Here is a 26,754-nt window from a genome sequence, read left to right as displayed (position 1 = left end):
AACATGGAGGGGAAGAGTCGGGTCATAACTATTCAGATTGAGGGATGAGAATGGGCAGGTGAGCACAGTGAGAGCTCAGTGCTCGGGTGCACAGGGAGATTGGATTTTACTATTCAACCCACTGACTGCAGCAGTGCGGGAGCCAAGCTCCTGATTGCTACTTTAAGAAATTTGGGTTGAGTCACCCCTGTAACTTACTGAATGACAAAACCCAGGAAGTCAGGGTCTGGGCGGATTTAGGGTGACTACCTGTCTTGGTTTCCACCAAGAGTGGGAGGAAAGAGCCCCAGGGTGTGGGACTGTCCATTCTAAAACCCAGATTGATTGTCCATTAAACTTCTCTGTGTGTGGCTTTTATATATGAGGTGAGGCTTCATGCTCCTGTGGACACCCAGGGCGCTCTTTACCATGGCCACAGTGCTTTTTGTGTTGCTGTTTTGTTGAATGATCTGTAAACCCTTTTTCTGGCTGGAGTCAGAGGTTATATGTGTGTGTGTGTATATATATATATATACACACACACACATATATGTATATATATATGCACACACAATATACACACACATAAATATATATTCTTAGATAGCCCCAGCAAATCCACATGTCTTTCTTTCTACAGTTTATTAAGAAGAAACTTTGAAAGTGGAACTGTCTTAGTATACCCTATGAGATCTTCAATTCACAAACATTAAGCCACTTTTATAGACTGAAGAATTTTAGAAAAATTAGTTCTAAAATGAAAATTCCAGGTTCTCCCATCCAAAACTGTCACAGAGAATTAGAGGCATTTGAAAGCATTTTCCAAAGGATTGTTTGGTTGGAGAGCTGCAAAAGATATAAATAAAGGTTCACCCACCAAATAATTTTTCAGTAAGGTGTTCTCCAGTTGACTCATTGGCACTCAATGTAACAGAAACACTTAACAAATAATGTCCGTTAAAAATGCCTGTGGGTCCTGATGTCAGTGGTGTCTGTGGGTCTTGATGTTATTGGTGTCTGTGGGTCCTGATGTTGTTGTTGTCTGTGGGTCCTGATGTCAGTGGTGTCTGTGGGTCCTGATGTTGTTGATGTCTGTGGGTCCTGATGTTGTTGGTGTCTGTGAGTCCTGATGTTAATGGTGTCTGTGGGTCCTGATGTTATTGGTGTCTGTGGGCCCTGATGTTATTGGTGTCTGTGGGTCCTAATGTTGGTGCCTGTGGGTCCTGATGTTTATAGTTGCAGCAGTAAGAAGGCCTTTGAGTATATACACAGCATCTTCGGATTTCTCCGAGACTTAAATTTCCTTCCTCTGGACTCCTCTGAGACCTGCTTTTCATTCCTCTCTTGATTCTGATTGCTTTAGGCAAATGGTGAGGAGAGATGCTCCAGAGAGCCTCCACAAGATGCTTCATTGTGTCCGTAGTCCTCAGAGATGGCACCCTTGAGGAGAGAAGGGTCAGCCCTCCTTGTCGGGCTTGACTGCACGCCCGCACAACTGGATTGGCTTTGGTGCTCTGTATTGCTATGTTTATGCCTGTCCTTACAGGTCCAGGCATACCACAGATGCATCCTTCAACTGATTGGTGTTTTCTACTGCGTTTTGTAGCATAGCCTAATGTTTTGTGAAGAACTCACCTTCTTTCAGTTTTTCCTTGAAGCCTGGAGAGTTGATTTGAATTCCATTGTTGTTCCCACCTGACTTATTCATTGCATTGAGAGGTTCTGCAGTCCTTCACTAAAGCATTCAGGAATCCAGGCACTCTTTGTCACTTCCCACTGTGGTACAAGTCACTATCAACTTCCGTATGACCTATGACAAGTTTCCCAGTGTCAGCTTTTGCTTATTTTCAGTCTTCTGGTAGTTGGCATTACTATAATGAAATATTCAAAGCAGACTAACCTTAGAAAGTTGAGGCTTATTTTATCTCAAACATTTGGCAATCCAAGATCAGGCATCATATCTGGTAACATTCTTGCTGGTGGAGTCCTGAGACAGTATCAGGTACTACATAATAAGAGACAAAGAATGCATGTGGATGTGTATGCATGCGTGTGTGTGTTTGTGTATGGGTTTATGTTTGTGTACATCCTTGTGTGTGCCTTCTTTTTCTCCTTCCTCCTATATTGTTACCAGAATTGAACCGTGGAGCACCACCCTAATGACTTTACCTAATTCTGTTCACTTTCCCGAAGACCCTGGCCTCCAACCAATACAAGATTAATTTTGTACTTTCTTAATACCTCACAGTGGACATTAAATTTCAATACTCAGAGCCAAGGGGGCACTCAGACCGTACCCAAACCACAATATCATCTCTTGTTCCTGTACAGCTGCCAGAGTCCAGTTTAAAAAAAAATAATTTGGCCACATGATTTTTCTAATTACTTTCCAAATTGTCTAAACTAAAACTGCAGTAGCTGACTTTTCTCTGTGTGTGCATGTGTGTGTTATTTGTGTATAACTGTGTGCTTATGTGCATGTGGGTATGTGTTAAGGCCGGAGATGATGCTGAGTGCCTTCCTCAGTCACCTCCCTCCCAGCAGTATTTGAGACAGGATTGCTCACTCCAGCTGGAGCTCACCACTTGGACATGACTGGCTGACCAGTGAGCTCCAAGAGTCTGCCTGTCTCCATCTCCCTAGCACCAGATATGTGCTGCTTGGCCTGGCTTTTACATGGTGCTGGAGAGCCCCATTCAGTTCCTTACACTCCAGTGCTTCCATGGCAAATACTCTACCCAATGGGTCACTCCTCATAGTCACTTTCCTTGTTGCTATGACTACATTTCAGACAAGAAGCAGCTTGAGGGGGCAAGGGTTTACTTTAGCTCCCAGTCTGAGAGTATGACCTCTGCTAGAACTGCTGCCTTGCTTTGTTCTCTCTACCCAGGACAGTGCTTGATGCTGGTAGTTGCTCATTCTGTTTTTAAATTAAGTATCACAAATAGACGTTTTCCTCTGTTACTGAAACACTATGGAAGAATGCCTACATGTTGGTAACATCAAGATGATGAACCAGGCAGTCTTACAGAATTTTCCAGAGCTGGCTCATTGGATAAGAATACTTGCTCTTTAGACATGAAGATATGATGTTCACACAGCCTGCACCTTCATTATTGGAGAATTGTTTTAGGGTTCTCTAGAGGAACAGAACTGATAGAATGAAAATATTCTGTTAATACCTACACACATACACACACACTACCAACAGAAGATCAAAGAATCTAGAAGCCATTCATTCCATAAGGCTGGGTGTTCTCAGCTGCTCTTCAGTATAAGCCAGAATCTTGAAGATGGAGGCTTTATTGCCAGTGAAGGGATGAACTTGTCAGTGAGAGTGAGAGAAGCAGGCAAATAAAAGCTTCCTTTTCCGTGATATTTATATGAGCCCCCAGGAGTAGGCATAGTCCAGATTAAAGTTGGGTCTTCACACCACAAAAGATTCAGATTAGAAGTGGGTCTTCTCACTTGGAATGGTTTAATTAAGGAAAAAAAAAATCTCTCGCAGGTGCACGCAGCCTCTTGGGTTTTAGTTAATTTCAGATATAGTCCAGTTGACCACCAAGAATAGCCATCATGGAATAGAGACAACTACCCTGAGAGCTTGCTGGCCAGCCAGTCTAGCCCAAGTTTGGCTTCCGTGCGAGACCTCGCTCAAGGCATCAGGGTGGAGGGTGATCAAGGAAGCCAGCAGCATCCTGCTCTTGCCTCTACATTCACGTACACTCGAATGAGTGCACCATTCACTTGCCACCTTGTTCAGCACTTCTCAGTGTGTGTGTGCATGCACGCTTGCACACACATGGATTATTTTCTCATCGTTGTTACCAGGTATGAGAGGGAAGGGTTTGTTGTCATTGGAGGTTGCAGCCCACTTTGGGGGTTGGTTATTCTAAGGTTCATGGTGGTAGAAGTTTTGGCTAGGCTTCCTCTCATCCTGATGGATCAGGAAGCAGAGTGAAATGAATGCTGCTGTCCAGCCAGTTTCTTTCTCTTGTTTCATTCTGTTCAGATTCCTCTGTGTGGGATACTGCCCCTACACTCAGCATCCATCTTTGCCCTTCATTTAGCTAGTCTTCTCTGAAGACACAGCCCGAAGTGTGCTCATTCTCCTAGGTGATTCTTAATTCAATCCAGCTGACAGTGAGGTTTCGTCTATACCTGTCTGTTATCCCTTTTTAGTGATTTCATTGTTTTAGAACCATTTTAGGTTTTTAACAAAACTGCAGAAAGATTTCTGCAGACTCCTGCCCCGTGTATGCACATCCCCGCTCATTTGCAACACCCCCCACTGCAATGGTTCATTCACTACGATCAGTCAAGTGGATTGACAGGTCACCTTAGCTTTTTGATCAGATGCATTGCATCAACGGTTTTCAGAGGTAGAAGGCGTCTTCCATCCCGCTTGGCCACAATGAATAATTCTTTTCGGATGCTGGTGAATTCAATTTGCTGATCATCTTTGGAGAAGTTTTAACCCTGTGCACTTTGGTTTTCTGTGTTTGGCATCAGGGACTGGCTGACCTCATGGAATGAATGTATGCTTTCACCTCCTTACAGAGGCTGCCTTAAACTTTGTCCCACCAATGTCTGACGAGATACAGTCTGAATATTGTGTAGATAAGTTGCTTTTGGTTTTGGAAGATTATTAATTGTCTATTCAGTTAATAGAGATGGTATTATTTATAGTGCATATTTAGATTGTCTATTTGTCTGTGAAATTTAGCATATTATGCTTTTCAAGAAAGTGGTCCAGTTAACCTTTATTATCAAATTTGGAGAATAGAAATAGTTGTGGCATTCATTTATTATCTTTTAAAGGCTGGTATCTGTTGTGATGTCAGCTCATTAATTTCTGATATTAGCAATTTGCATTTTCTTACTGATAGCGTCTTACTGATGTTTTGCCTAAACCGGCTCTTGCCTTCATAGATTCTGTTGGCTTAAGTTTTAAGCATAATTAATTTTTCTTTGTAGATATCCATTGTCAGTTGTGTTTTTACATAAGAACATTTTCATGTAAGAATATATTATACATGAGAACTGAGAGTATATTGCACTTTGAACATATTCCCCTGTTTTCTATTTTTATTTCACTGATTTCTCTTAATTTTACTTGTTTTCTTGTGTTCATGCTGGATCAGCTAACTCTCCTTTTTCCAGTTTTCGGGAATGGAAGCTCAGGTTATTGATTTCAGCGTTTTCTTTTTCTTAAATATTTGCTTTGCTGCTAAGACCTTTTCTGCAAGAAGCTTACAGGGCATTCAGCATGCTAAGGTGACTTGCTTTGGCGTGGATAGAAAGTGCTTCCCCCAAAGCCTGGCGTTGAAAGCTTGGTCCCACAGAATGCTGCTAGTCATCAACTCTCTGGGATGAACGCAGCCTTGCTGAGTTCCTATCTGAGTACACAGCTGGGAGGTTGCTTGGAGAATGTAGGGCACAAGGTGGGGACAGAGGGTGGGGTTATCTTGCCCTGGCCCCTTTCTGTTTCTCGGCCATGATGATGCAGTGAGCAGCTTCCTACACTACCCTTTACTAACATATATATGCCTTGCCTATGCCTAAAAATGATGGTGCCAGCCAGCCATGGTCTCATCATTTACCTTGGTACCTTCTCTCAGTTGAACTCTGACCTTCCTCCTCTTAGTTGACCCTCTGAGATATTTTGTCACAATGACAGAAAAAGTCTCTACAGTTTTTTTTTACAGTTTTATTTTTATTTAGTTCATAATCTTTTATAATTTTTCATGACTTTTTTCTTCTGTGTCTTGTGTAGAAGTATATTTTTCATTCTCAAGAGTGTTCAAAATTTTTTCTAGCTTTCTACTAATGATTTTATTGTTGCTGCTATTGATTTCATTGTGGTCTGAGGGTAGATATGACATGATTTTGGCTGTTTGAAGTGCCATACTGTGCATAAGATGGTCCAGACTGTGGTCTCCCTTGGAGTCTGTTTCATGGGAGTGTAGTAGGAGTGCATATGGTGTGGCTGAGTGAGCAGTCGTGAGGTCAGTTGTACTTACCTGATTATACTATTGAGATCAGTGATTCCCCTGATAATTGTCTATCTGCTGTGTGTCTCCTTTTTTTGACAAAGGAAAGTGTCCGTCTATAACCTCATAGTTCTATCAGGTTTTTCTTACATAGTTTGAAGTTCTACAGTCAAGTGGATTTACTTTAAGGACTGTTAGATTTTTCTCAGGGAACCAAAGGGTTTATGATCATAAAGTCCTGCTGTTTTTGTCCTGAGGTCCGCTCTGTGATATGAGTATAGCCACACTGGCTTTCTTCTTTCTTTCTTTCTTTTTTTTTTCTTTTTCTTTTCTTTTTTTTTTTTTTTTTTTGATGGTACACACGATCCAGCATGTTTCTTATGAGTTATTTCGCCACATTCTATTTCTGCTTGCTCTTCTAGCCCCCTGTAACCACAGCCATGATCATCCCTACATTTGATGAAACCATGTGCAGTGCAAACAGACATAGTAAGATGGCTGTAAGGGTCTATCCCTCTGCCAATCCAGAGGCCAGGCTACCCTGTACTCTGCTTTCAGCTGGGTTTCTCTTGAGTAATATGGCATGGCATACTTTGCTCCATTCTTTTACTTCAATGTGGTTTTTTACTTAGACTGTGTTTCTTATTTACAATATTTAGTTAGGCATTACTTTTTCAACGGTAACGTTTTCAACATTTTTATCAGTGACATTCAGAAACAATCTTCAAGTTTCATATCCAAGAGACTAACCTGAAACCTTATGGATAGCAGCATACATACAAGCGAACTCAAAGGCCATTTCTTACCCTTTCTCCCTCTCAAGAACTTGATGAGTATGAATTTGGAACAATTGAGTTTGTAGCTTCCCCAGTGAGTCCGCTAGAGTGAAGGAAGTTCACATTAATTGTCCAAATCCTCGAGTCAAGAAGGAGCTGAAACTGGAGCTGGTGTGCCTGGCGGTTTTCTTGTCCAACTTTTCTAGCTGGAGTAGAACCACATCTGTGTCTTCTCCAGTGTGCTCTTGGGCAGGTGACCCTCCCTCACTGAGCCTTGGTAACCTTCCCTCACAGCAGGGAATGCTGTCTCACAGCAGGGCATCATCCTCTGCAAGCTCCAGGCCTCCAGGCAGAGTTAGGTGACTGATTCCTGAGGGAGCTGCAGGAGTCACTGCCATGATTGTGCCACTTCCTGTTCGCTCCTGTTCTTTGTCCCTTCCCTCCCACCATTTGTGGGTTTGAAGATTCTGTTTGATTGTTTTTTTCTTTCTTAGGTATCATTGATAGTTGTGCTTTTTCTGGCCTGGACTTTGTAAGCTATATTTGTAGCTACTCCAGCTCTGTCCTTAAACAGCACTCTACACCTTAGCAGTTGTTCAGGTTCGCTGACAGAACAAAGTATCTCTGGCTCCTGTCCTCATCATTTACGTCCTGTCTGTCTTTTATTGCACTCTGCATAAACTGTTGTCTCCAAGACCTGGTGTAAAATCCCGTAGCTTTTATTGTCGCCTTGCTTCTGGAGACTGAGTTCCAGGCCCACAGTTTCTCTTCTGACAACTCTAACAGTGTTGAGATGTGAGGCTACACAGTAATTTGGTTTTCATTTGTCTGGAAAGGCTTGATTTCTCCTTGCATCTGAAGGATGCTGTCGTGGGGCAGAGTGCTAGGCTGCTGGTCCTCCATTACCAGGACGACTTCCTGAACTTCCCACATTCCTTTCTTGAACAGTTTCTAAGGAGAGGTCAGATTTTGGATTTTGCCTTTGTTCCCAAATAGATGAGTTGTTTTCCTTTCTAGCTCCATTCAAAATGTTTTGTCTTTGGGTTCCAGAAATTGAATGTGATATGCCAGGGCGGAGGTATATATAGCCCAGTGGGTGGAGTACATGCCCTGGGCTCAGTCACAGCGTCCTCAAGGCTAAGCAAATAAAACCAGTGACAGGGACATAGTGAGTATGGGACACTGTTTTGTTGTTGGCACTCACCTGTGCTTGGTGTTTTCTGAGCTTCCTCGGGTTGGTGAGTGATAGAGACTTACAGATTGCTATTTACCAATCCTCCTCCTTTTCCTCTGTTCCTGTCAGTATTTTCCTTCCAGCGTTCCCATTATACATATATGAAACCATTTATAGACGTATCTTAGTTCTTCCATAGTCTACTTTTTCTAGCCATTTTTTCTCTTTGGGATTTTCAGTTCAGGAAGTTTCTATTAACATATCTTGAGCTTTGAGATCTTCCCTCTGTCATGTCCTGTTTGCTAATGAGCCCATCAGAAGCACTCAGCGTTTCTGGTGGGGTTTTGATCTTGAACATCTCTCTTTGATGATTAGAGTTCCCACCCTTTGCTCAAGTTCCCCATCTGCTCTTGTATGTTGTCTACTTTTCCCTTTAGATCTTTAGTATATTAATCACAGTTTTTAAAAAATTAATGGTCTGGTAATTCTAACATTCTTGTCATAGCTGACTGGTTCTGATGTTTGCTCATTCTTTCATGCTCTGCTTTTTGACTCTTAGATTGCCTTCTCATATTTTCCATGATGTGTAAGAGGATATCCCAGGTGAGTGGAACTGCATTAAATCGGCTTTCAGTGAGGTGGCAAGATTGTAATTCCATCTTGGTTTTTGGTGACTTCGTTTCTGAACTGTGAATTTCTCGAGTTAGTCTCAGAATTTTCCCTCCTTAGTTGGGACCGAATTCATCGTAGAATCTGGATTAGTGCGTTTCCTCTTTCTACAAGAGGGTGCTGAAGTTGTCGTTTGTTTAGATTCTCACACATAGAAGATCTGAGGTGCCAGGCTTGGGTACCTTGATGGCATGTGAAGTTGCTGAGCTGCAGTCTGTTCCTGCAGCTCCATCTTCATTAGAACATCAGAGAAGTAATCTTGCCACCTTTGATGGTCACAAATGCTTTGCCGTTTTATTCTGAGAGTCTGTGACTTGGCCTCAGACATTTAGGCGAGTGACCAGTTTTGATTGGCCAGCCTAGCTGAGTCTGCTCTTAAAAGATTGCTCATTGGGAAATGTACATACCCAATTGATATCGCTGCAGTAAGAAAGAAAGGCAGAAGCTAGCAAGTGTTGGTAAGCTTGCAGAGAAACTAGAGAGCATATGTGCTGATGGTAGAAACATTAGCTGGTGTGACCCTATGGAAATCTGTATTGCATTTTCTCAAGTGTTAAATAGAATCCCTGTACAAGCCAGGAATCCCACATCTGAATATATACCAAATGCATTGAAATCAGGTGCACAAAGATCTGTGCACCGATGGCCATGCCACTGTCACTCACAATAGCAAAAGATAGAAGTTAGCCAAGTGCCCATAAACTAATAAGTAGCTGAACAGAATATAGTGTGCATGCATGTGTGTGTGTGTGTATTATAACATAGTTTATATAGTATATAATATATCACCTATTTCTGCAAATTATATATTATATAGTATATAATTTTGAGAATAACTTGAGAAATTCACAATTCAGAAACACAAAATGTATTATATGTAATATAATTTATGTATTTTTATATATTATATGCTATTGTATAATTTATTATATATTATATGTTACATACTATGTATATTATATATACTAGAGTATTATTTAGCCTTAAGAAGGAAAGAAGCTCTGACATTTGCGAGAGAAGTGATTTGTGAGGGCATTGTCTGCCTTAAGCCAGTGGAAGCAGGTTATATTTTCAGGTCTTGGTATTGTTGATTTACTTATGATTTCCTCTTATCTGACCAATACAAGTGATCTAAAATCCCTCCCTATTTGATTGATTCAGACTTTGTTTATTCTTTCAAGCTATATTTTTAATTTTTTCAGATTTTTTCCATGCTGATCACATGACGTTTCTGGTAAATGGAGCTGTATTAAACAGTTGTTCAGTGAAGTGGCGAGGTACACAGAGTGTTTGTGGCTTATGACCAGCCTTGGTCTTTTAGCGATTTTGTGCTCTCCAACTATGAATTGCACAGAGAATTCTCAGTGTTTTTCTCCATTCTTAGTTTGGACAGTGTCTTAGTTCTGGTTTCATTGCTGTGAAGAGGCACCATGACCAAGGTAACTTTTATAAAGGACAACATTTAATTGGGCCTGGCTAACAGTTTCCGTGGCTCAGTCCATTATTGATCATAGTAGGAAGTGTGGCAGCCTCCAGGCAAACTAGTGCTCTAGAAAGAGCTGAGTGTTCTATGTCTTGATCTGAAGGCAGCCAGGAGAGGATTATTCTCTCTCACACTGGGCAGAGCTTAAACATATATATTACCTCAAAGCCACACCTCCACAGTGACACGCCTCTTCCAGCAAGGTCACACCTACTCCAACAAGGCCACACACCCCCAATAGCGCCATTCCCTGGGCCAAGCATATTCAAACCACCACGGGTAGTGTGTAGTATAGGAACTCAGTTCATGTATTTCCTTTCTTAACTAGAAAGGAGCTGGGGTCAGTGTTTTCTGTGTTGTCCTTTTGTTTAGACCCACGTTTCCCCTGAGGTCCAGGCTTTTTGATTGACAATTTTCTTTGGTTTATATATCCACATTCCCCAGGTGTCTCCCACATGCTCTGACCACCAGGGAAGAGCCGTCTGCATTCACACTGCTCCTTCCTCTGTTCAGTGCGTTCCTTTTCCACCATCAGGCATCTGATCACAGTGACCGTTGATTCTATTTGACTTTGCTTCCAGTTTTTGTGTTGCTTGACTCTGAGCCTGTTGTTTTCATAAGTGTGAAAATGCTTTGGGCACATTGGCCTTTTCGGGTTGTTTGCTCTTACCGTGATGCAGGCTGCATGTGTGCCAAGCTACTAACATTCATCCATACATCACTGGTGCACTCATGCTTTTGGAGTCTTTTGAAATGTGTCCTTTAGTTTAGAGAGTTCCTTTCTTCACTCATTTTTGAAGTTCACTCATTTTTTTTTTCCCTGTAGTGTCTAAATTTCCTTTCATCTCATTTAGTGGCCCTTTTAGTTGGATACTGACTATCCAACTTTCAAAAGCTTCTATATATGTGTATGAGATTAAACTTTATGTGTGTGAAAAGAAAGATCTGTACATGTCTTGTGTAGGTGTAGAGTTTTCTCTTGTTATCTTTTCAATGAATGCCAGAGTATATGGTATATGATGCATACCTGTTTTTGTTACATTCTGTTAAACACTGTTAGAATATGCCTCAATGGATAATTCACTTTCTTATATGAGTTGGGTTCTTTAGAGGCTTAGTTTAGGCTTGGCTGGGTGTATCTAACAGTACATCTTTGGCTCTGTTGCTGATGTGACCCTTTCCCTATGGAGAAGTACCTTGTCCTAGGAGCAGTCCCCCTCTGGAGCCTCCTCCTTCCTGGTGATGAGTGAGGTCTGGGGTTAGCCCAGGCTGCTCCTTTCTGATGCTTCTTTTTCATCCCTTGGGTATTTTTTTCACACATGCATAAGTCAGTGCTTAGCCAATGACTGCAGTGAGTCCCCGCCCTCACTCTCCCCCCCCCCCCCCCCCGGCCTGCACAATCTCGTACATGTCGGAACCTTGCTGTCCTCTTGGCTTGCCCGTTCTCATCTGCCCTTTCCTTCACTTTCCTTCCCCACTCTGTATCTGAACTCCCTCCCACCTAAGTCAGAGCAGGTGCCGACCTGCCTGTGTTGGTTGTCTTCTCCCTGGGATGGGTTTCCCCGGGGTCAGAAACCTTTGATTCCTATGTTTGCTTAGTTACTTTTTCTTGTTGGAAGCATTTAGTTGTTACAAGTGGGTAGGTCTTGTACTGTCATTTCATGTTCTCAGGGAGCCAAAGCTTTCAGTCCTCTTAGATTACTTTCACGGTGTCTGGGCTGAAGCCTTCCACTTGTCGTTTTGTTTCCTTCCTATGTCTAGAGGAGCTCTGAGTGTTTTCTCACCTCCGTGTAGTTGAAGTCATTGTCTTCAGACCTTGTAGAGGCCTGTATTGCCTGAAGTGGAGATCACGTCTTTGAGGCACCCACTGTTCAGTTCTTGTCTATGTAATAAATGAGGTAATAACGCCTTAAGTGAGTGTGATAGACACTGTCCAGCTGTAGCCTTCATTTTAAAACACACAGAAACTGGCTTCTGATTTGTCTTCCACTAATGGATTACCACCATCGTTTCCTTTCTGAAGTCAGGACCCATAGGCTTGACTTCTGGTCCAAGAGCCCAACATGCTGGATTGGTTAATTGTCAGGGCAAAATTGAATCTTCAGTTAGGTAGAAAAAAGGTGAACTTGGAATGAAAGACATTTAATTCTAAATAATTGAAAAGGATTCTGGTTTCTGCTAAAGATATAACTGTGAAAGAGGACAGCTCAATCCACAGACAGAAAACGTGGTAGCTGATGCTCACCATAAAACCATGTGTCAGTAGTGGGCCATATGCCATGCTTGCAAAAGCTAGCCTGGAATGTTATTGATGGCATCCTGGTGTGGGTGATTTATTTAAGATAAATATGTATCTGTACACATATACTAGAACCCTGGATTGAATGACTCATTTTTTACATACACATGCAGTATTTGTGTGGCCATCCTAATGTTAACTCCTTGGTGATTGCTGTTCCTTGGATGATAGGACACAGTTACTGTTCACCTTTTGTTCCAGTTAAACAGTGAATAAGCATGTACTGACTAATAAACGGTAATTTATTTTTTTGCATTTTTTTCTGCAGATGACCTCAATGCCACTCACCAGCACTGTGTTTTGGCTGGCTCACAGCCTCGGTTTAGTTCCACTCACCGTGTTGCAGAGGTAAGCAGAAATAAAAATGTGATGATTCACGCTTAACTGAACGTGGCAGAGGCAGTTGGGTGGACAGTTTATTGTAGGGCTCTGAAGAGTGCTTGATTGGAAACTAACTTATATCTAATTTGACTTTACACTTTATGTACTTACAGTTTTGGCTCTGGGTTGTAGTAGCTACAGTTTTAAAGTTTACTCACAGGCTGGAGAGATGGCTCAGTGGGTAAGAGCACCCAACTGCTCTTCCGAAGGTCCGGAGTTTGGATCCCGGCAACCACATGGTGGCTCACAACCATCCGTAGTGACTCCCTCTTCTGGAGTGTCTGAAGACAGCTACAGTGTACTTACATATAATAAATAAATAAATCTTAAAAAATTTTTTTTTAAAGTTTACTCACAGTATTGGAAAAACTTACTTTGCCTTTTGTAACTGGGCTTTTGTTTGTTTGTTTTAAACATATGACATTTCTTTATTAGTTTGTGTGTATTCTTCCGTGGTGTGTCTCTCTGTGTGTCTCAGCACGTGTGTGGAGGTCAGAAGGCATCTTGGCAGAGTCATTTCCTTCCTTCCCTCCACCACATAGCTCCCACAGATAAAACTCGGGTCCTCAGGTTTGGCAGCCACCTTACCAGCCAAGGGTTTTATCTCATGGAAAAGGTAAATGCCATTAACATATGCTGCCGATTTAAAACGTTCACGTGTAACAATGTTTACCATGGTGAAGACGGAAAGATATGGGGTGAGTTTGTATGCTTAAGTGTATGTTATATGAGTTCAAACAGCTGAGGTCAACATTTCCCTTATTTTTGGTTGAACAGCTAGACATATAATGTAAATCCATGGGAAACTTACTGCAATGGATATCAGGGAACTTCTAAGCTCCAGCCATGCTCCCAGCCCAGTTTAGCAGAGTAACAGCTGATCATCTGAGGTCAGAATGGAAATGATAAGAAGAGGGCCATAGAGAGCAGGGGAGTAATGACAAGGATCATAGACTAGAGAGTGAATTAGCTAATTATAGGTTGCTGGAGGTTAAGTCTAAGGCTTTTCACCTTAGACAACCCCTGGGTCACAGCCCCAGGGAACAAGTGTGGGCATATGGGACAGAACAAATCATCCCTACAGAGTGGCATCTGTGCAGGGTCCTGCCAGTGCCCGGGATGAGCAAGGTTGCTGAGTGGGACAGCACCATGGCTCTTTCTGTGGCTTGTGTGTCATGACACCGTGTGTGTGGTGAATACCTTCAGAGTGCCAGCAAGCCCTCTGTCGTTCTGTCCTCCTTTTCTGCAATCTTTTCTTTGCGGTTCACGCATCCTTTTGACTGCTTCCGTGCTTATCCTTGTGCTCTGCGCTGTAAGCCGCCCTCATGATCATTCTGCCCAAGCCTTTCATTCCACTCTGCTGCTTTCTAGGGAGAAAATGTTAACCACACAAACATGCAAATCCTTATTCTAGGTGGTTGGATGGTCTATTTGAGGGGTCAGTGCCATTGGCGAGTGTCATTAGTTAGAAGTCTAGGGAGGGAGGGTAGAGAAGGGGCAGAGGATGCAATATTTATAGACCATCTGACAGGCTGCAGAATGACTCCATTTCCTGTTGGAGCCCTCTGTCTAGATAGAACCCTCTCAAGAGTTCTTGTCAATCCCTTGAGCATGTGCTATTCAAGTCCATCTCTCTTACATCTTTGATCATCTAACCTGTAAGAGTAGGCACACAGACTGACTAGTGCTGTATCCATGGGCCTTGAAGCCACTAAAGATTAAAATGGTTAGAATATATGTTTGATAGGGATACAAGTATTATCATTCATATGATTCTCAGGATTAAACGAGCTGTTGCGTTTACATCTTTTAGAACAGCGAATGGAAAAGCTAATAGAGGAGTGGAGACTCCTCGGGGGAGGCTTGTTCCGTCTCTGTGTTCACTGGAGTGGTCATAAAGCCAGAGACAGCAAAAATGTTGCCATAGTGAAAGTTCCTACTCGTTGAGAGCTCTCTTCGGAAGGGGGGTTCTGTTTCATTCCTTGGCGGTGCGGCACTCAAGCTTCTCCTTTAGTCATTAGAAGCTGGAATAGTTGATTTGTTGGTGTCTCCAAGATGCTCCAAGTCCGGCGTGATGGAATGTGCCTGTAAACCCAGTCTCCTAGAAGTTGAGGAAGGAGCTCACACATTGCAGCCCAGCCTGGGCTACAGAAGATACTTAGGACAAGGAACAGAATAGTGCAGAATACAAGGTAGCAAAGAGCAGAAGGCATCATGGTGATGAGAGGTTGGACTTGGAATGTATCCTACTCCGTAGCTTTGAGTCCTTTCTCCATGCTGACCAATTTCATCCTATCCTTAAGTTATTTTTAAATATAGCCTTAAGTTTAGCTTTCTCAGATTAATCATAGCTATCCTTGTATTTTTTGCATTTTCAGGCCATATTTTGGATATTGATTCACTTTAAATAAAGAGAGAAGGGACTGACTATGTGTAGTGGTTCTTTTGGAAGAAGACATTTTTTGAGTCAGGCTGGCAATGTAGCTGAATGGTAGAGCCCATCCCTGCTGTGCATGAGACCCTGTGTTTGACCACCAGCGTACCATAATAGGAGCACACGATGCATCTCTGTCAGCCCGGCACTCGGGAGGTGGAAGCAGGAGGACCAGAACGAGGTCATGCTGGGCTACCGAGCAAGTTTGGGGCCTGCCTAGAATATGTGAGAACATCTCAAAACGAGAAAAATTGCTGCCAATTCTTATGTTCTCTGTAGTTTAGTTTAAACTACATGTTATTTTAATAATTGAATACCTATGATGTTAATTGTTTAAATATCTTTTTTCTATACTACATTTGGCAGTCAGAAAAATGACTGGAGCAGTGGGCTGCTCTTATAAATAAAGGTTTATTGGAACATAGCTGCACTCAGTTTGTTTACATGCTACTTACTACTGCTTTGGAGGTTCTGTGATAGTGTGTGTGACATATAAATCTCAAATATTTGGTGCCTAGTTATTTAATACTACTGCTAGCCTTATTATACATTATTCTGACTAACTAGAATTTTGGGTGGTTAAGCATCCCAAAATTAAAATTATATGTTGCATTATATTTTAATGCAACTTTATTTCCAAAAAAATATGACTATTGAAGTAAAAACTAGTAATTATCAGGAGTGGTAACATTATGGTGAAGCTGTATGTCCCAGTACATCTAGTTGGTTTAGTCTTTGGAGATCTACATGGGGTTTGTGCACAGTGCCACAGAACACCCATATCTTCAGTCTCTTTACAGTAAATTTAGGAATCAAACCTTAGATCTGGTTCAGTAAAAGAGAGTTGATAAAGAGGCTTATCCAGCACGGGCACTAGTGAAAAGCTAGGCAGAACCTTGATGCCTCAGGCTATGATGAGTTAATAAGATTGACTCCGTTACCAACTGTGGGAGTGGCAACTTTGAATCCTTACGTATAGGAGAGAAAAGCGGTTCATGCAGAGACTCCAAACTACACAGGTTCAGGTGACAGAATGTTTGTGTTTTACATGAAACGTTTCATTTCACCTTATGTAACTGTTCCAATGGTCAAAGAAGGGAAAGGCTTCCTTCCTTCCTTTCTTCCTTCCTTCTCTCAGTAGAACAGAAAAGGAACTCCGACTTCCCAGCCTCACACTTTGCAGAGCCGCCTGACCTCCAGACACTCTTGTGTTGTGTGACTTTTCTATGCGCCATTCCCAGACTGTGCTGTGGAAAGGGTCCTTTGCTATCCCTCGGAGTTATTGGGAGCGAGTTCTGTGCGGACAAGTTGGATGTGTATGACCAGAACTGTTCTATTGGCTCTATTCCTTTGGATTTTGGCTTCATTTTCAGAATGTTCTTGAGATGCAACAGTGGTTTGTTTTTAGAAACTTAAACTTTATATATAATTATTTTTTAAATAGCTAATAACTTCAAGTTTGTGTTATCATTTCAGTGATAATATGTATCAGTCAGAGGCACAGACACACATGTGTTAACGTGCTCCATTCTCTATTCCATATGCCTTGTTTTGTTTTGGAAATCTTACTGATTTCCAACAAGTGATTCTTATCTTGGTGTGGGCATTGGTTTTGATAGGACAGCCAAAGCATAAATAACAGATGGAAAAAATAGAAAACATTAAAAATTCTATGTCCTTCAAAATGAGCTGGCAAGACAGTAGAGATAGGGTGGAAGATAAGTGTCGATGATCAAAGAATGAAAGAATGATTAAAAAGTCAGTTCTTTAAAAGAGAAATGAATCTGTTTAAAATGGTGTCTGAGCTAAGCAGGCATGTGCCAGTGAAGGTATAAAAGTAGTCAAGAAGACATGAAAAGCCCACAGCAGAGCTGGGAGTGTGGCTCAGCAGTAAAACACCTGCCTTTCATGTACAAAACCTGGGGTCCCTCCCTAGCCCAGAAAACAGAACAAACAAACAAAAATGTTTATCATCCTTAGTCATTAGAGAATTGCCAGTATAAGCCAGAGTCAAATTACAGTAATAAATGTTGGCAAGGCTGTGTGCAGAAATAGGAGCTCTTCTGTACTTCTGGAAGGAATGTACTTATTCTACAGGGACTTTGGTAAGTCTGGCACTTCTGAGGCTAAATGCAGGGACTCTACAGCACAGCAATTCTATACCCGGGTATGTAGCCAAGAGAAATGAAAACTTATACATGTATGTTCATAGGAGCCCAAACGCTCATCACATCTGCATGTCATTGAGTACTGCTTGACAATAAACAAGGTTGCAGTGCTGATGCACGCTGCGACTGGGATGAACCACAGAAACGTACTAGTGTAAGAGCCAGGCACCAACGACCACACACAGCCGGTGATTATAATGAGCTGAAAGGCCCAGGACAGGCAGGGGTGCGTGCCTTCAGCATCATCTCCTCACAACATGAAGCAAGGTAGTGCTGGTGCAAAGGGCACCAAAGGGCACCAAAGGGCAAGGGTTTCATTTGGAGTTAACAGAATTATCCCAGAGTAAATGTTGTAATGATGGTGTAGCTCTGAATATAATAAAACTTGCTGAACTGTTGCTTTCAATACTTGGACTTCATGCTATGAATTATATTTCAATAAATTTGTGACCAAAAAAGGATTAAGACCTCAAAAAACTCAGGCCCACTTTATACCAATTACATTTAAAGTCAGAAAGACAAAGTTCTGCGCTTCTGTTTTTGTGACCGTAAATAAGGTTTAGTCCATTGAACTGACTCCACATTGATGAGAGTGTAGGTGAGCATGCACCTGCTTGCCCCATGGGCAGGCTACTCCATACTTAGAACACAGAAATGAAAGGGACTGCCACTTAGAAATAGGCACTGGGCACTTTGTGAGCAGAGTTTTCCTCCCCGCTCTTGCTCAGTGCTGCTTACCCTCAGGTGTTCTGCACTCTGGGATTACCACAGCAAAATACATTAGTCAAGCTTCTGCTGTGCACACAGAAACTCAGTGTTTCCCAGGCTCATCATGTCATGTTGTGTAAATAGGCAATAGCAGTTTCTGTATCACAAGATTTCCTTGCAAGGTTTTTTTTTGTATGGCTTCACTTTAAGTTATGAATATTAAAATAAAAATAATTTAAGGATATTTTTTTCTCAGACATCCAAAGGAGATCGATCGATTGGTCAACCGGTCTCTGTCTGCATGCCTACCTGTCTGCCTGCCTATCTACCTACCTTTATCAATCAGTCCATCTATCTATCCATCCATCCATCCATCCATCCACACACACATATATCTTCTAATCATGTTAGGAAATCATTTCATTATAAAAATAAATGAATGCATACCCCACCTATATCTTTGGCTTTTCCAACATAGGCTCCTTCAATAGAGTATGTTCCATTTGATTTCTGTCACATTTCCACAGCCCTAAAGAGAGTGAACCAGGCGTCTCTGTCCCCACTGATAGCGCAGTCTCAGCTTTGCCTTGAGTATGCTTTACAGCCTACCCCATACGCTTCATTATCGAGGAAGAACTGCAGCTGCCTCCTGTATGAAGAAAGGGGACAGAATGTTTTCTTTGAGTTATAATGTCACCCCTGTGCACACCCACACTCTCTCACACACACATTATTGCTGTTGTAGTTTGTGTGCTTTGTACAACTTGTCCACTCTGTCTACCATTCCTCCCTGTTGATATATTCATTACACAGGACAAAAATCACTTATCTTCACCATCCTTGCCAACTGGATATTTACTGAATAATTGTCTACATTTCTTCTACATTTAAGAGTTAGTGTGTAAGATGTTACAGTATATGTAGACAATGCATACAAACATATTACTATGTACATACACCTCATGTATATACCATACCTCAGGGCTCTTGTTTATTCGGAGAGGAGGTCCATATAGTGTAGACAGCCAGCAGCCTGCATGACTGCTGAGGCCTGGCTGTCCACCCAGAAACAAGCAGGCCACTGCTGTAATTGTCACTTAGGAGCATGAGCTGGGAGCATGACCGGTGAGCATGTACGTGAGCATGAAGAGTGTGTGGTTAGCCTGGAGGTCCCCATGTCTTACCTGTGATTCTCTCTTGACAGTGCTCAACAGGCACCTTGGATTATATCTTACAACGCTGTCAGTTGGCGCTGCAGAATGTCCTTAATGACTCGGACGATGGCAACATCTCGTTGAAGTCCTTTGATCCTGCAGTTTTGAAACAAGGAGAGGAAATCCATAATGAGGTGAGGCTCCTCAGGAAGCTAATGGGTCTGAGACTCACCCCTGCTTGCAATTTGAGATCTAATCTAAGAGATCCTAGTCAGAGGGGAGGGTAGATTGAGACTCATCCCTGCTTGCAGCTTCATGAGGGTCTCATACTGGAGATTTTAAGTCAGAGGCGAGGGTAGGTGATACCAGCAGGTATCAGGTGTGGGTGAGGTCATGTTTCTGGATTCCCAGATGGCACTCTCTCAGTGTGTCTTTGCATGGTAAAAGGGACAAAGGAGTATCAAGTGTGCCTTGAGGCCATTCATAAGAGTTCTGCCCTTGATATCCATTACCTCCCAAAGCGAGCTGTCACCTGATGGTCAGGACTTCATAAGAATCTGGGTTAAAGGTCTCAAACATTCTGGCCATTGCTTTCTTTGAGATGGTTTCTACAGGAGGGAGATACACAATGGGCTGGCCGCATGACACCGGAAGGGGTTAAAATGTATTAAGTAGAACCTTGAGACGGGGAACTCATTTTCCTAACAGATGGGAAGCATCTTCCAAGTCTGTGAGTAGCGCTGCCCTAACTTCTGCAGGAAGGCACTGACTTTCCACCCACAGTTCTTTCCAATACAAACATCCTTGCAGAGCAACTGCAGTGTGAGCTGTCAGTGGCTTTCTTGGAACATACAGACCTGGGGAGCTACAAGGGACCTGGAGAGAATGATCGCCCACCTAGCAGTGATTTTTAAGACAAGCTGCTTTTCTGTAGTCTGTGAGTGCAGAGGGTCTACATGTTGAGGTCTGTGCACCTTCTAAGCTTACTGTTTTGTTAATACTCTCAATTTCTACTTTATATATTGTTAACTATTTAGCTTTTTTCAACTTACTTTTTGCATAAGTAAATGAGTTTCTTAAAAAAGAAACTTTGTACTTAAGTGACATCCTCTATAGCTAGCCAAAATAAATGTGAAATAGATATCCTGGTTAGGGCGTAGCTTGAGCATATATGACCTCAAAGTCAGCACCCACAGTGACACACTTCCTCTAACAGGGCCACACCTACTCCAACAAGGCCACGCCTCCTAATAGTGCTACTCTATAGCCAAGCATTCCACATGAATCTATGGGGCCAAACATACTCAAACCACCACAGTAGATAACTATATTCAGTGAAGACAGAACAGTCCTTGGATTCATCTGTGGGCACCCTTATTGAGAGAATACACGAAGCCTGCACTCTTTCCTTCATGCTAATGAGCCTTGTAATAATCATGCAACTTCATCAGTGTAAAAGAAATGTTGTGTTTTATACTTCAAATGAATGGATTTCACTATTGGTGAATTAATAATGACATAAGGGAGAGGGTAAGATTAACAGGTGGTAAAGGATGGTTAAAATGTGCCTGCAATCTCAGACTTCCTCATAATGGGACCTGGTGGAAAACCTGGACTGTGATGGCATTCTGCTCATGCTATCAAGTGATGGGCCTATCAAGAGGTGGGGCTGGGCCCTCTTCTGGTTGCATTAGGGTGTTCTCGTGTAGGGAGCCAGCCGCCGGGAAACAAGAAACACAAAACACTGGCAAATTAGGTGATATGCTGATGTTGCTAAGTACTATAGAGAATAAACAGGCCAGCAGATGGCAAGAACCAGAGAGCATCCTGCCGGAAAGAAGCAGAAAAGGTGAGCGACATCAGGGTTTGGGGCGATTTCGAGTAGAAGGAGCAACCACTACAAATGCCACAGGGCACAGAATGTTTAGTGTCCACGGAACAGTTTATCAGCAGTGTGAGTGAGGGGATGAGGCTCCCAGTTGTAGACCATGAGGTCACAAGGAAAGTGTTAGAGACTGGGGAGTAGCAGCCTGCCTGTTACTGTGAGGGAAGTGGGGTCCTCGGAGGATTCTGAGCAGACGAGGAAACAGCATCTTCACCCACAGACGTAAGATACCTTACAGTGGCTTTTTAAAAGTCTTTCAGTATCTTGTGAGCTCTTCTACACTGGGGGAAACAGGATCAGAATCCTAGAACCAAAGGCAAAAAAACTTGGGCTTTTAGAGAGTAATGGCCACCTGATGCTATAGCTGAAGCCAGGGCCAGTTTTTCGTCCTTCGCTCGCTATGTGTAGTAAGCATCTCCACTGGAGATGTTGCTTAGATACTGCTGCTTGAAAGCTACACTCCTATGGACCCAGAGACACCCCCCCCCCCGAACAGTCCCATTCATTCTCCGTCTTAGTGCAGAATTAATTAATTAATTAATTAATTAATTAATTTCTTCCCTCCCTCCCCTCCCTCCCTCTTCTCTCTCTCTCTCTCTCTCTCTCTCTCTCTCTCTCTCTCTCTCTCTCTCTTTCTTTCGACAGGGTTTCTCTGTGTAGCCCTGGCTGTCCTGGAACTCACTCTGTAGACCAGGCTGGCCTCAAACTCAGAAATCCACCTGCCTCTGCCTCCCAAGTGCTGGGATTAAAGGTGTGCGCCATCACTGCCCAGCCTAGTGCAGAATTTCTAATGCACATATTTAGTTACTTTTCTGAAAGAATTCATGGCTTTCAGAGTCAGGCCAGTAAACCAGTTGCTGACTGTGTCATGCACGGACACTGTTTCATTTCACTGTCTTCGCTAGTCATATGGCTACAGTGTTTTCTTATCTCCGTGCATAGAGAAACTATATAATCGCACAGCAGAATACTGCCATCAGAATCCATCTGCTGCAGAATCAAACTGGCCTTTGCCTGTATCTGGAAGGTGGGGCAGCCCTTTCGGGTTAGCCTGGGGGTGGTCGGATATAGATCTTATATCCAAATAGTCACATACCTGTCACGGTCAGCACCTCCTCAGCTCCCTTTCTCCAAGGTCATCTTACTGTCAAGGTTAAGCCGTGCGTCTGCTCATTAGGAATGAGCTGTCCTCCTGCTAGCTGGCCTGGGATGGGGTGCTGGTTTACTCGCAGAGTATTCTTAGTAGTTATCGTCTTCCTTCAAGGCCATGTGCCTTTGCTGGGCTAATTATAATGAAGCACTTTGAATAAAAGCCATCTGCATTTAGGAATGCATTTTCTAGCAACATGGGAACTTTAGTCATAAGAAGCAGGTGGCTTTGTGATAGCCCCTCCTTAAGATGCAGAGAAAAGATTTCAATTCACTTATAAGCCAGGTCCTCCTCTATGTTATTATGTGCATTGTGAACTTACAATCTCTAGCAAGTTTCTCCTGGAAGCGGCAGAGTGGGCCGCAGTTTAGGGCTCTGAGGTTCTTCTTCTCCTACCTCTCTCCAGAGCTGCTCTGGAGTGGCCTCCTGGGTTTGTGCAGCTGAAGCGGAGCACTGCCCTGCTCTAGTGCCCTCGGTGCTGAATTATAAAAAGGTACATGGTGTAGTGAGACGCATGTCCCTTAGGACTTGTGCACAGCCCCCTGAGCAAACCCGGTGCTGACCTGGGGCCAATCAAGAGTCCAGGCAAACATGGCAGAGAGAAGGCAGGCACTGCTTGCTTGCTTACTCATAGGAGTGATACCAATGTGGTCATAATGGTTTTGAAATATGATTTCTGTAGTGTTTCTTCTTTTTATCATTTTTTTTCCAGATAGATGCTTGCTATGTAGGTCAGGCTAGACCCAGACTCACAATCTTCTGTTTCAGCCATCTGAGCACTGGAACCACAGATAAGCCCTGCCATCCCTGGCTGATCTTCAGTCTTTGCACCACAAGCCCTGAGTGCTCACTGCCTGAGTCTCAGGCAGGCAGATGCAGCCCATTTCTTTCCCTTCATATAGTCTGTTGGTGTTTCTGAGGGAAAACTAACCCAGAGTCACCTCTTTTGGCTTTTCTGTGGAGAAGGCAGGTGCAAGTGCACAGGTCGCGGCATGATGTCATAGCTGTGAACCGGAAGCCACCGTACAGTTGCTTTCGTGGTTCTCTGAAGATCCAGAAGGTCTTTGATGATCAGTGGGACCTCAGGCCGCCATCCACCTTCTTCTTCCCGTGGGCTTTCATTTGACTCTGATGGTAGGGTAACAGTTTTCATTGTGCATGTGAGAATTCACGCATGAGCAGAAGATTGCCAAGACCCTCAGGGAACTGTATGTTGTGTCTCTGTCCTTATCTCTGGGGACCCATGTCGCCTGTGGAACCTTTCTGTCTCCTGTCTGCATTTTGGTTTCCCGATGAATTCTGTCTTTTCTTTCTGCTCTGCTTGGTCTCAGCTTCCTCTGTAGGTTTTGTTGTCTAGAGAAAGGATGGAGGCCCTACTTCTCACACACATGCTTGGAACTTTTTAGGTCACTCGGTATGCCACACTTTAATTTGTTTTTGTTTTAGGGCTTCAAGAATAGGAGCCAACTCCTTGATTTTTGTGCAAACCTACTTTGTAGCTTTCCTGTCCCCAGTGTTTGAGGGGGAAATTCTTTTAGTAATGAGGAAGATAGTGAAGGTGGCAAACTCTCCATCTCCCACCCCTGCCACTGAAGTAAAAGGGTCAGGCCATACCATTAAGGTAGGATCTAGTGTCCCCAGAAATGTGTCATCCCTTTGACATTACTTACCAGACCTCCTCTGCCTGTCTCAAGTCCCAGTGCCGAGCTCCTTGACTGGCACGGAAGGGCAAAAGGCTGTGAGCCAGCAGGGATGGAAAACCCTTTCTCCTCAGAAAACTCTCCAGGCCTGTGAGATGCTTACAGACAGTAAGTCCTCGGACTTGTGGTCTTCTCTAGCTAATATTCTTCGTCCCTGGCAGGAATCTTGACATATACCAGGCAGTTCCTTATTGACGCATCTACACCTCAGCACAAACCAATATGGCTGTTGCCTGAGTAGCCCTGTCTCACAGCTGGCCTAGGTCTTCTGTAGCCCAGCCCGCTTCCCACTGACCTCAGAACCCTACCTCTTACACTTCTGTTTCTCAAACTGGTTTTTGTTGATGGAAACAGTGCTAGTTTTTTTTTTCTTTTTTCTTTTTTTGTGCTTTATGTTCATTTTTATTCGTTCACAGAGACTTAGGTTTCATTAAGGGATTTCTCAAACTGAATTTTCTTTTGTTGTTTCTCTCCCACAACTCCCCACCTGCGCCCCCTCCTACGCCCTTCATTGCTTCCTACCGTCACCTCCAGTTTGACTCAGGGTCCAGTTGTACGGTCTAGGCTGGCCTTGTTAGCCCCCTCCCTCAGCCTAAGAAGGGCACTGCTATGCCTTCTTCTTTCACCACCATCTCATCATCATCATCATCATCATCATTGACTGTTTCCAGTTAGCATTCACAATAAAGGCTTCCATTGAGAGATTTCATATGTGAGTTTCAGTACACTTTGTTATGTGACCATTAACTGACCTCCGCTGTCCTCTCCGCCTGCCTTGGTCTGTTCCAGTCATCTTCTCGGATCACCCTGGCTCCCACACTGAGCACATTGCCCTGGCTCCCACACTGAGCAGACCCCTTGCCATGTCTTCTGCCATGCTTCCATTAGGATCTCTTCCTATGTCTCACAGTCTCTCACATTTCTAGTCATGTGCATATGTATGTATGTAGGCATGCATGCACAAATAAACATATAATGCACATTTTTATCTACATTCTGCTGTGTATTTGTCTGGCTTATTTTGTTTAACATAATGATCTCTAGTTCCATTATTTTCCTGAAAATGCCATGATTACAGTCTTGTTTCCAGCTGAGTAAACTCTCACTGTGTCTATATACCTCACTTTCTTTATCCATTCTAATAGGTTTAATTCAGCCAATTCAAGCTGAATTGAGAGTCAAAAGGCAGGTGTATTTGGGGGCAGCTTTTGGGCGAGTAACTAAGGAACTAGGACAGGGAAATCATCATGCAGACAAGGAGACAGGTGGAGGGAGGAAGGAGAGCAAGCAGCACATATACACGGGGGGGGGGGGGGGGCGGGGAGAGAGAGGGAGGGGGCAGGCGGGCGCCAAATGTCTGGGTTATATAGGGAAGAGTGTCTTGGGGAAGGAAAGGCCAGCCCTGGTGCAGGGTATAGCAACCATGCCTTGTAACAGGACTGACAGATGTTGGGAGAACCTATAGGCCAGGTCCACTTTGATATGTTATATAGGCATCTGAGCGTCACGTCCAGGATCTGAAACTCAACACGTTCATCTGTTGATAGACATCAACATCGAGACTGGTTCCAGATCTTTACTGCTGTGAATAGTGTGGCTTTAAACATAGATGTGCAGGCAGGTATTTCTATAGTGTGATGACTTAGAGTCCTATACACGGGTAGAGGAGTGGTGTATCTGCATCCTATGGTATTCTGGTTTGGTTTTTGAGCTACCTCCACATTGATTCTTTAATGACTGCACCCATTTATGTTTCCCCCACGAAAGGGTCCTTGTTGCCCCACATCCATGTGTTGTCATTTATTTTCTTGATAACTGGGCTGCAGTGGACTTTCCAGGTGGCTTTAATTTGCACTTTGCTAATGGCTAAGGATGGTGAGTACTTTTTCAGTATTTATTGGCCACTTGTATGTCTCCCTTTGAGAACTGTCTGTTCAGTCTGTCCCATTTATTGACTGAATGACTTGAGTTTTCTGGTATTTAGTTTTGGAGCTCTTTTGGAATCTAGGTGGTAACCTCCTGTTGGGTATATATATATATTTGGCAAATATTGTTTTCCTGTTCTGTGGGTTGACTTTTTAATTTGATGGTTGGTTTTGTCTCTGTGCAACTTCATTGATAATCCTTAGGGCTATTTTCTGTGCTTTTCAGGTCTTTTCCAGAAAGTTCTTGCCTATGTCTGTATTCTGAAGTGTTTTGCCTTTCTTGGTATTTCAAGTCTTTATTTAGGTCTTTGGTCCACTTTGAATTGAATTTTCTTTATGGTGAAAAGTATAAGTCTTATTTCATTCTTGCCCATGTGGATACCCAGTTTCCCCAGCGGCACCATTATTGAGGATGTCATTTTTCCAGTCTGTCTTCCTCACATCTTTGTAAGGCATTAGATGGCCCAGTTATGTGGGTTTATTTCTGGGTGCTCTGTTAAGTCCCCCTGTCAGTGGGTCTGGTTCTGTGTCACTGCCAGCTTTTGTCACTATGGCTTTATAGTATGCTCTGAGTGTAGGTTGTAATACTGTTGCGTTGCTCAGTCTCTTCCGCATGGCTCTGGCTATTTGGAGTATTTTATGCTTCTGTATGAGTTTTAGAAGTTTTTTTTTTCTTCTAGTTCTGTGAACAGTGTCACTTGACTGTTTGTGGGAATTGTATGAATTCATAGATCATTCTTTGTAATATACCTGTTTTCACCATATCCTGTCTGTCCGTCCCTGAGCATCGGTGGGGAAGCTGCCCATCATCTGGGGTTTCCAATTTTTCAGCAGTTCTTATTTCATCATAGAGTCTTTTACTCCTCTGATGAGGAA

General features: G+C 43.0%; 1 protein-coding gene across 2 annotated transcripts in view; it reads left to right on the top strand.

Annotated features, from left to right (window-relative positions):
- Window positions 1–26,754, top strand: part of Fto (FTO alpha-ketoglutarate dependent dioxygenase) — a 351,507-nt gene that overhangs the window by 139,747 nt on the left and 185,006 nt on the right. For both annotated transcript variants that reach the window (XM_021171161.3, XM_021171162.2), the window contains exons 5-6: window positions 12,642–12,721; window positions 19,269–19,412. In XM_021171161.3, coding sequence (XP_021026820.1) covers window positions 12,642–12,721; window positions 19,269–19,412 — 224 coding nt within the window. The remainder of the gene's footprint in view (window positions 1–12,641; window positions 12,722–19,268; window positions 19,413–26,754) is intronic.

The sequence above is a fragment of the Mus caroli genome, unplaced genomic scaffold, assembly GCF_978045245.1.
Source record: "Mus caroli unplaced genomic scaffold, Mus_caroli_1 scaffold_10, whole genome shotgun sequence".
Lineage (NCBI taxonomy): Eukaryota > Metazoa > Chordata > Mammalia > Rodentia > Muridae > Mus > Mus caroli.
Note: the sequence above shows the minus strand (reverse complement) of the source record. Positions and strands in the feature narration are given on the sequence as shown.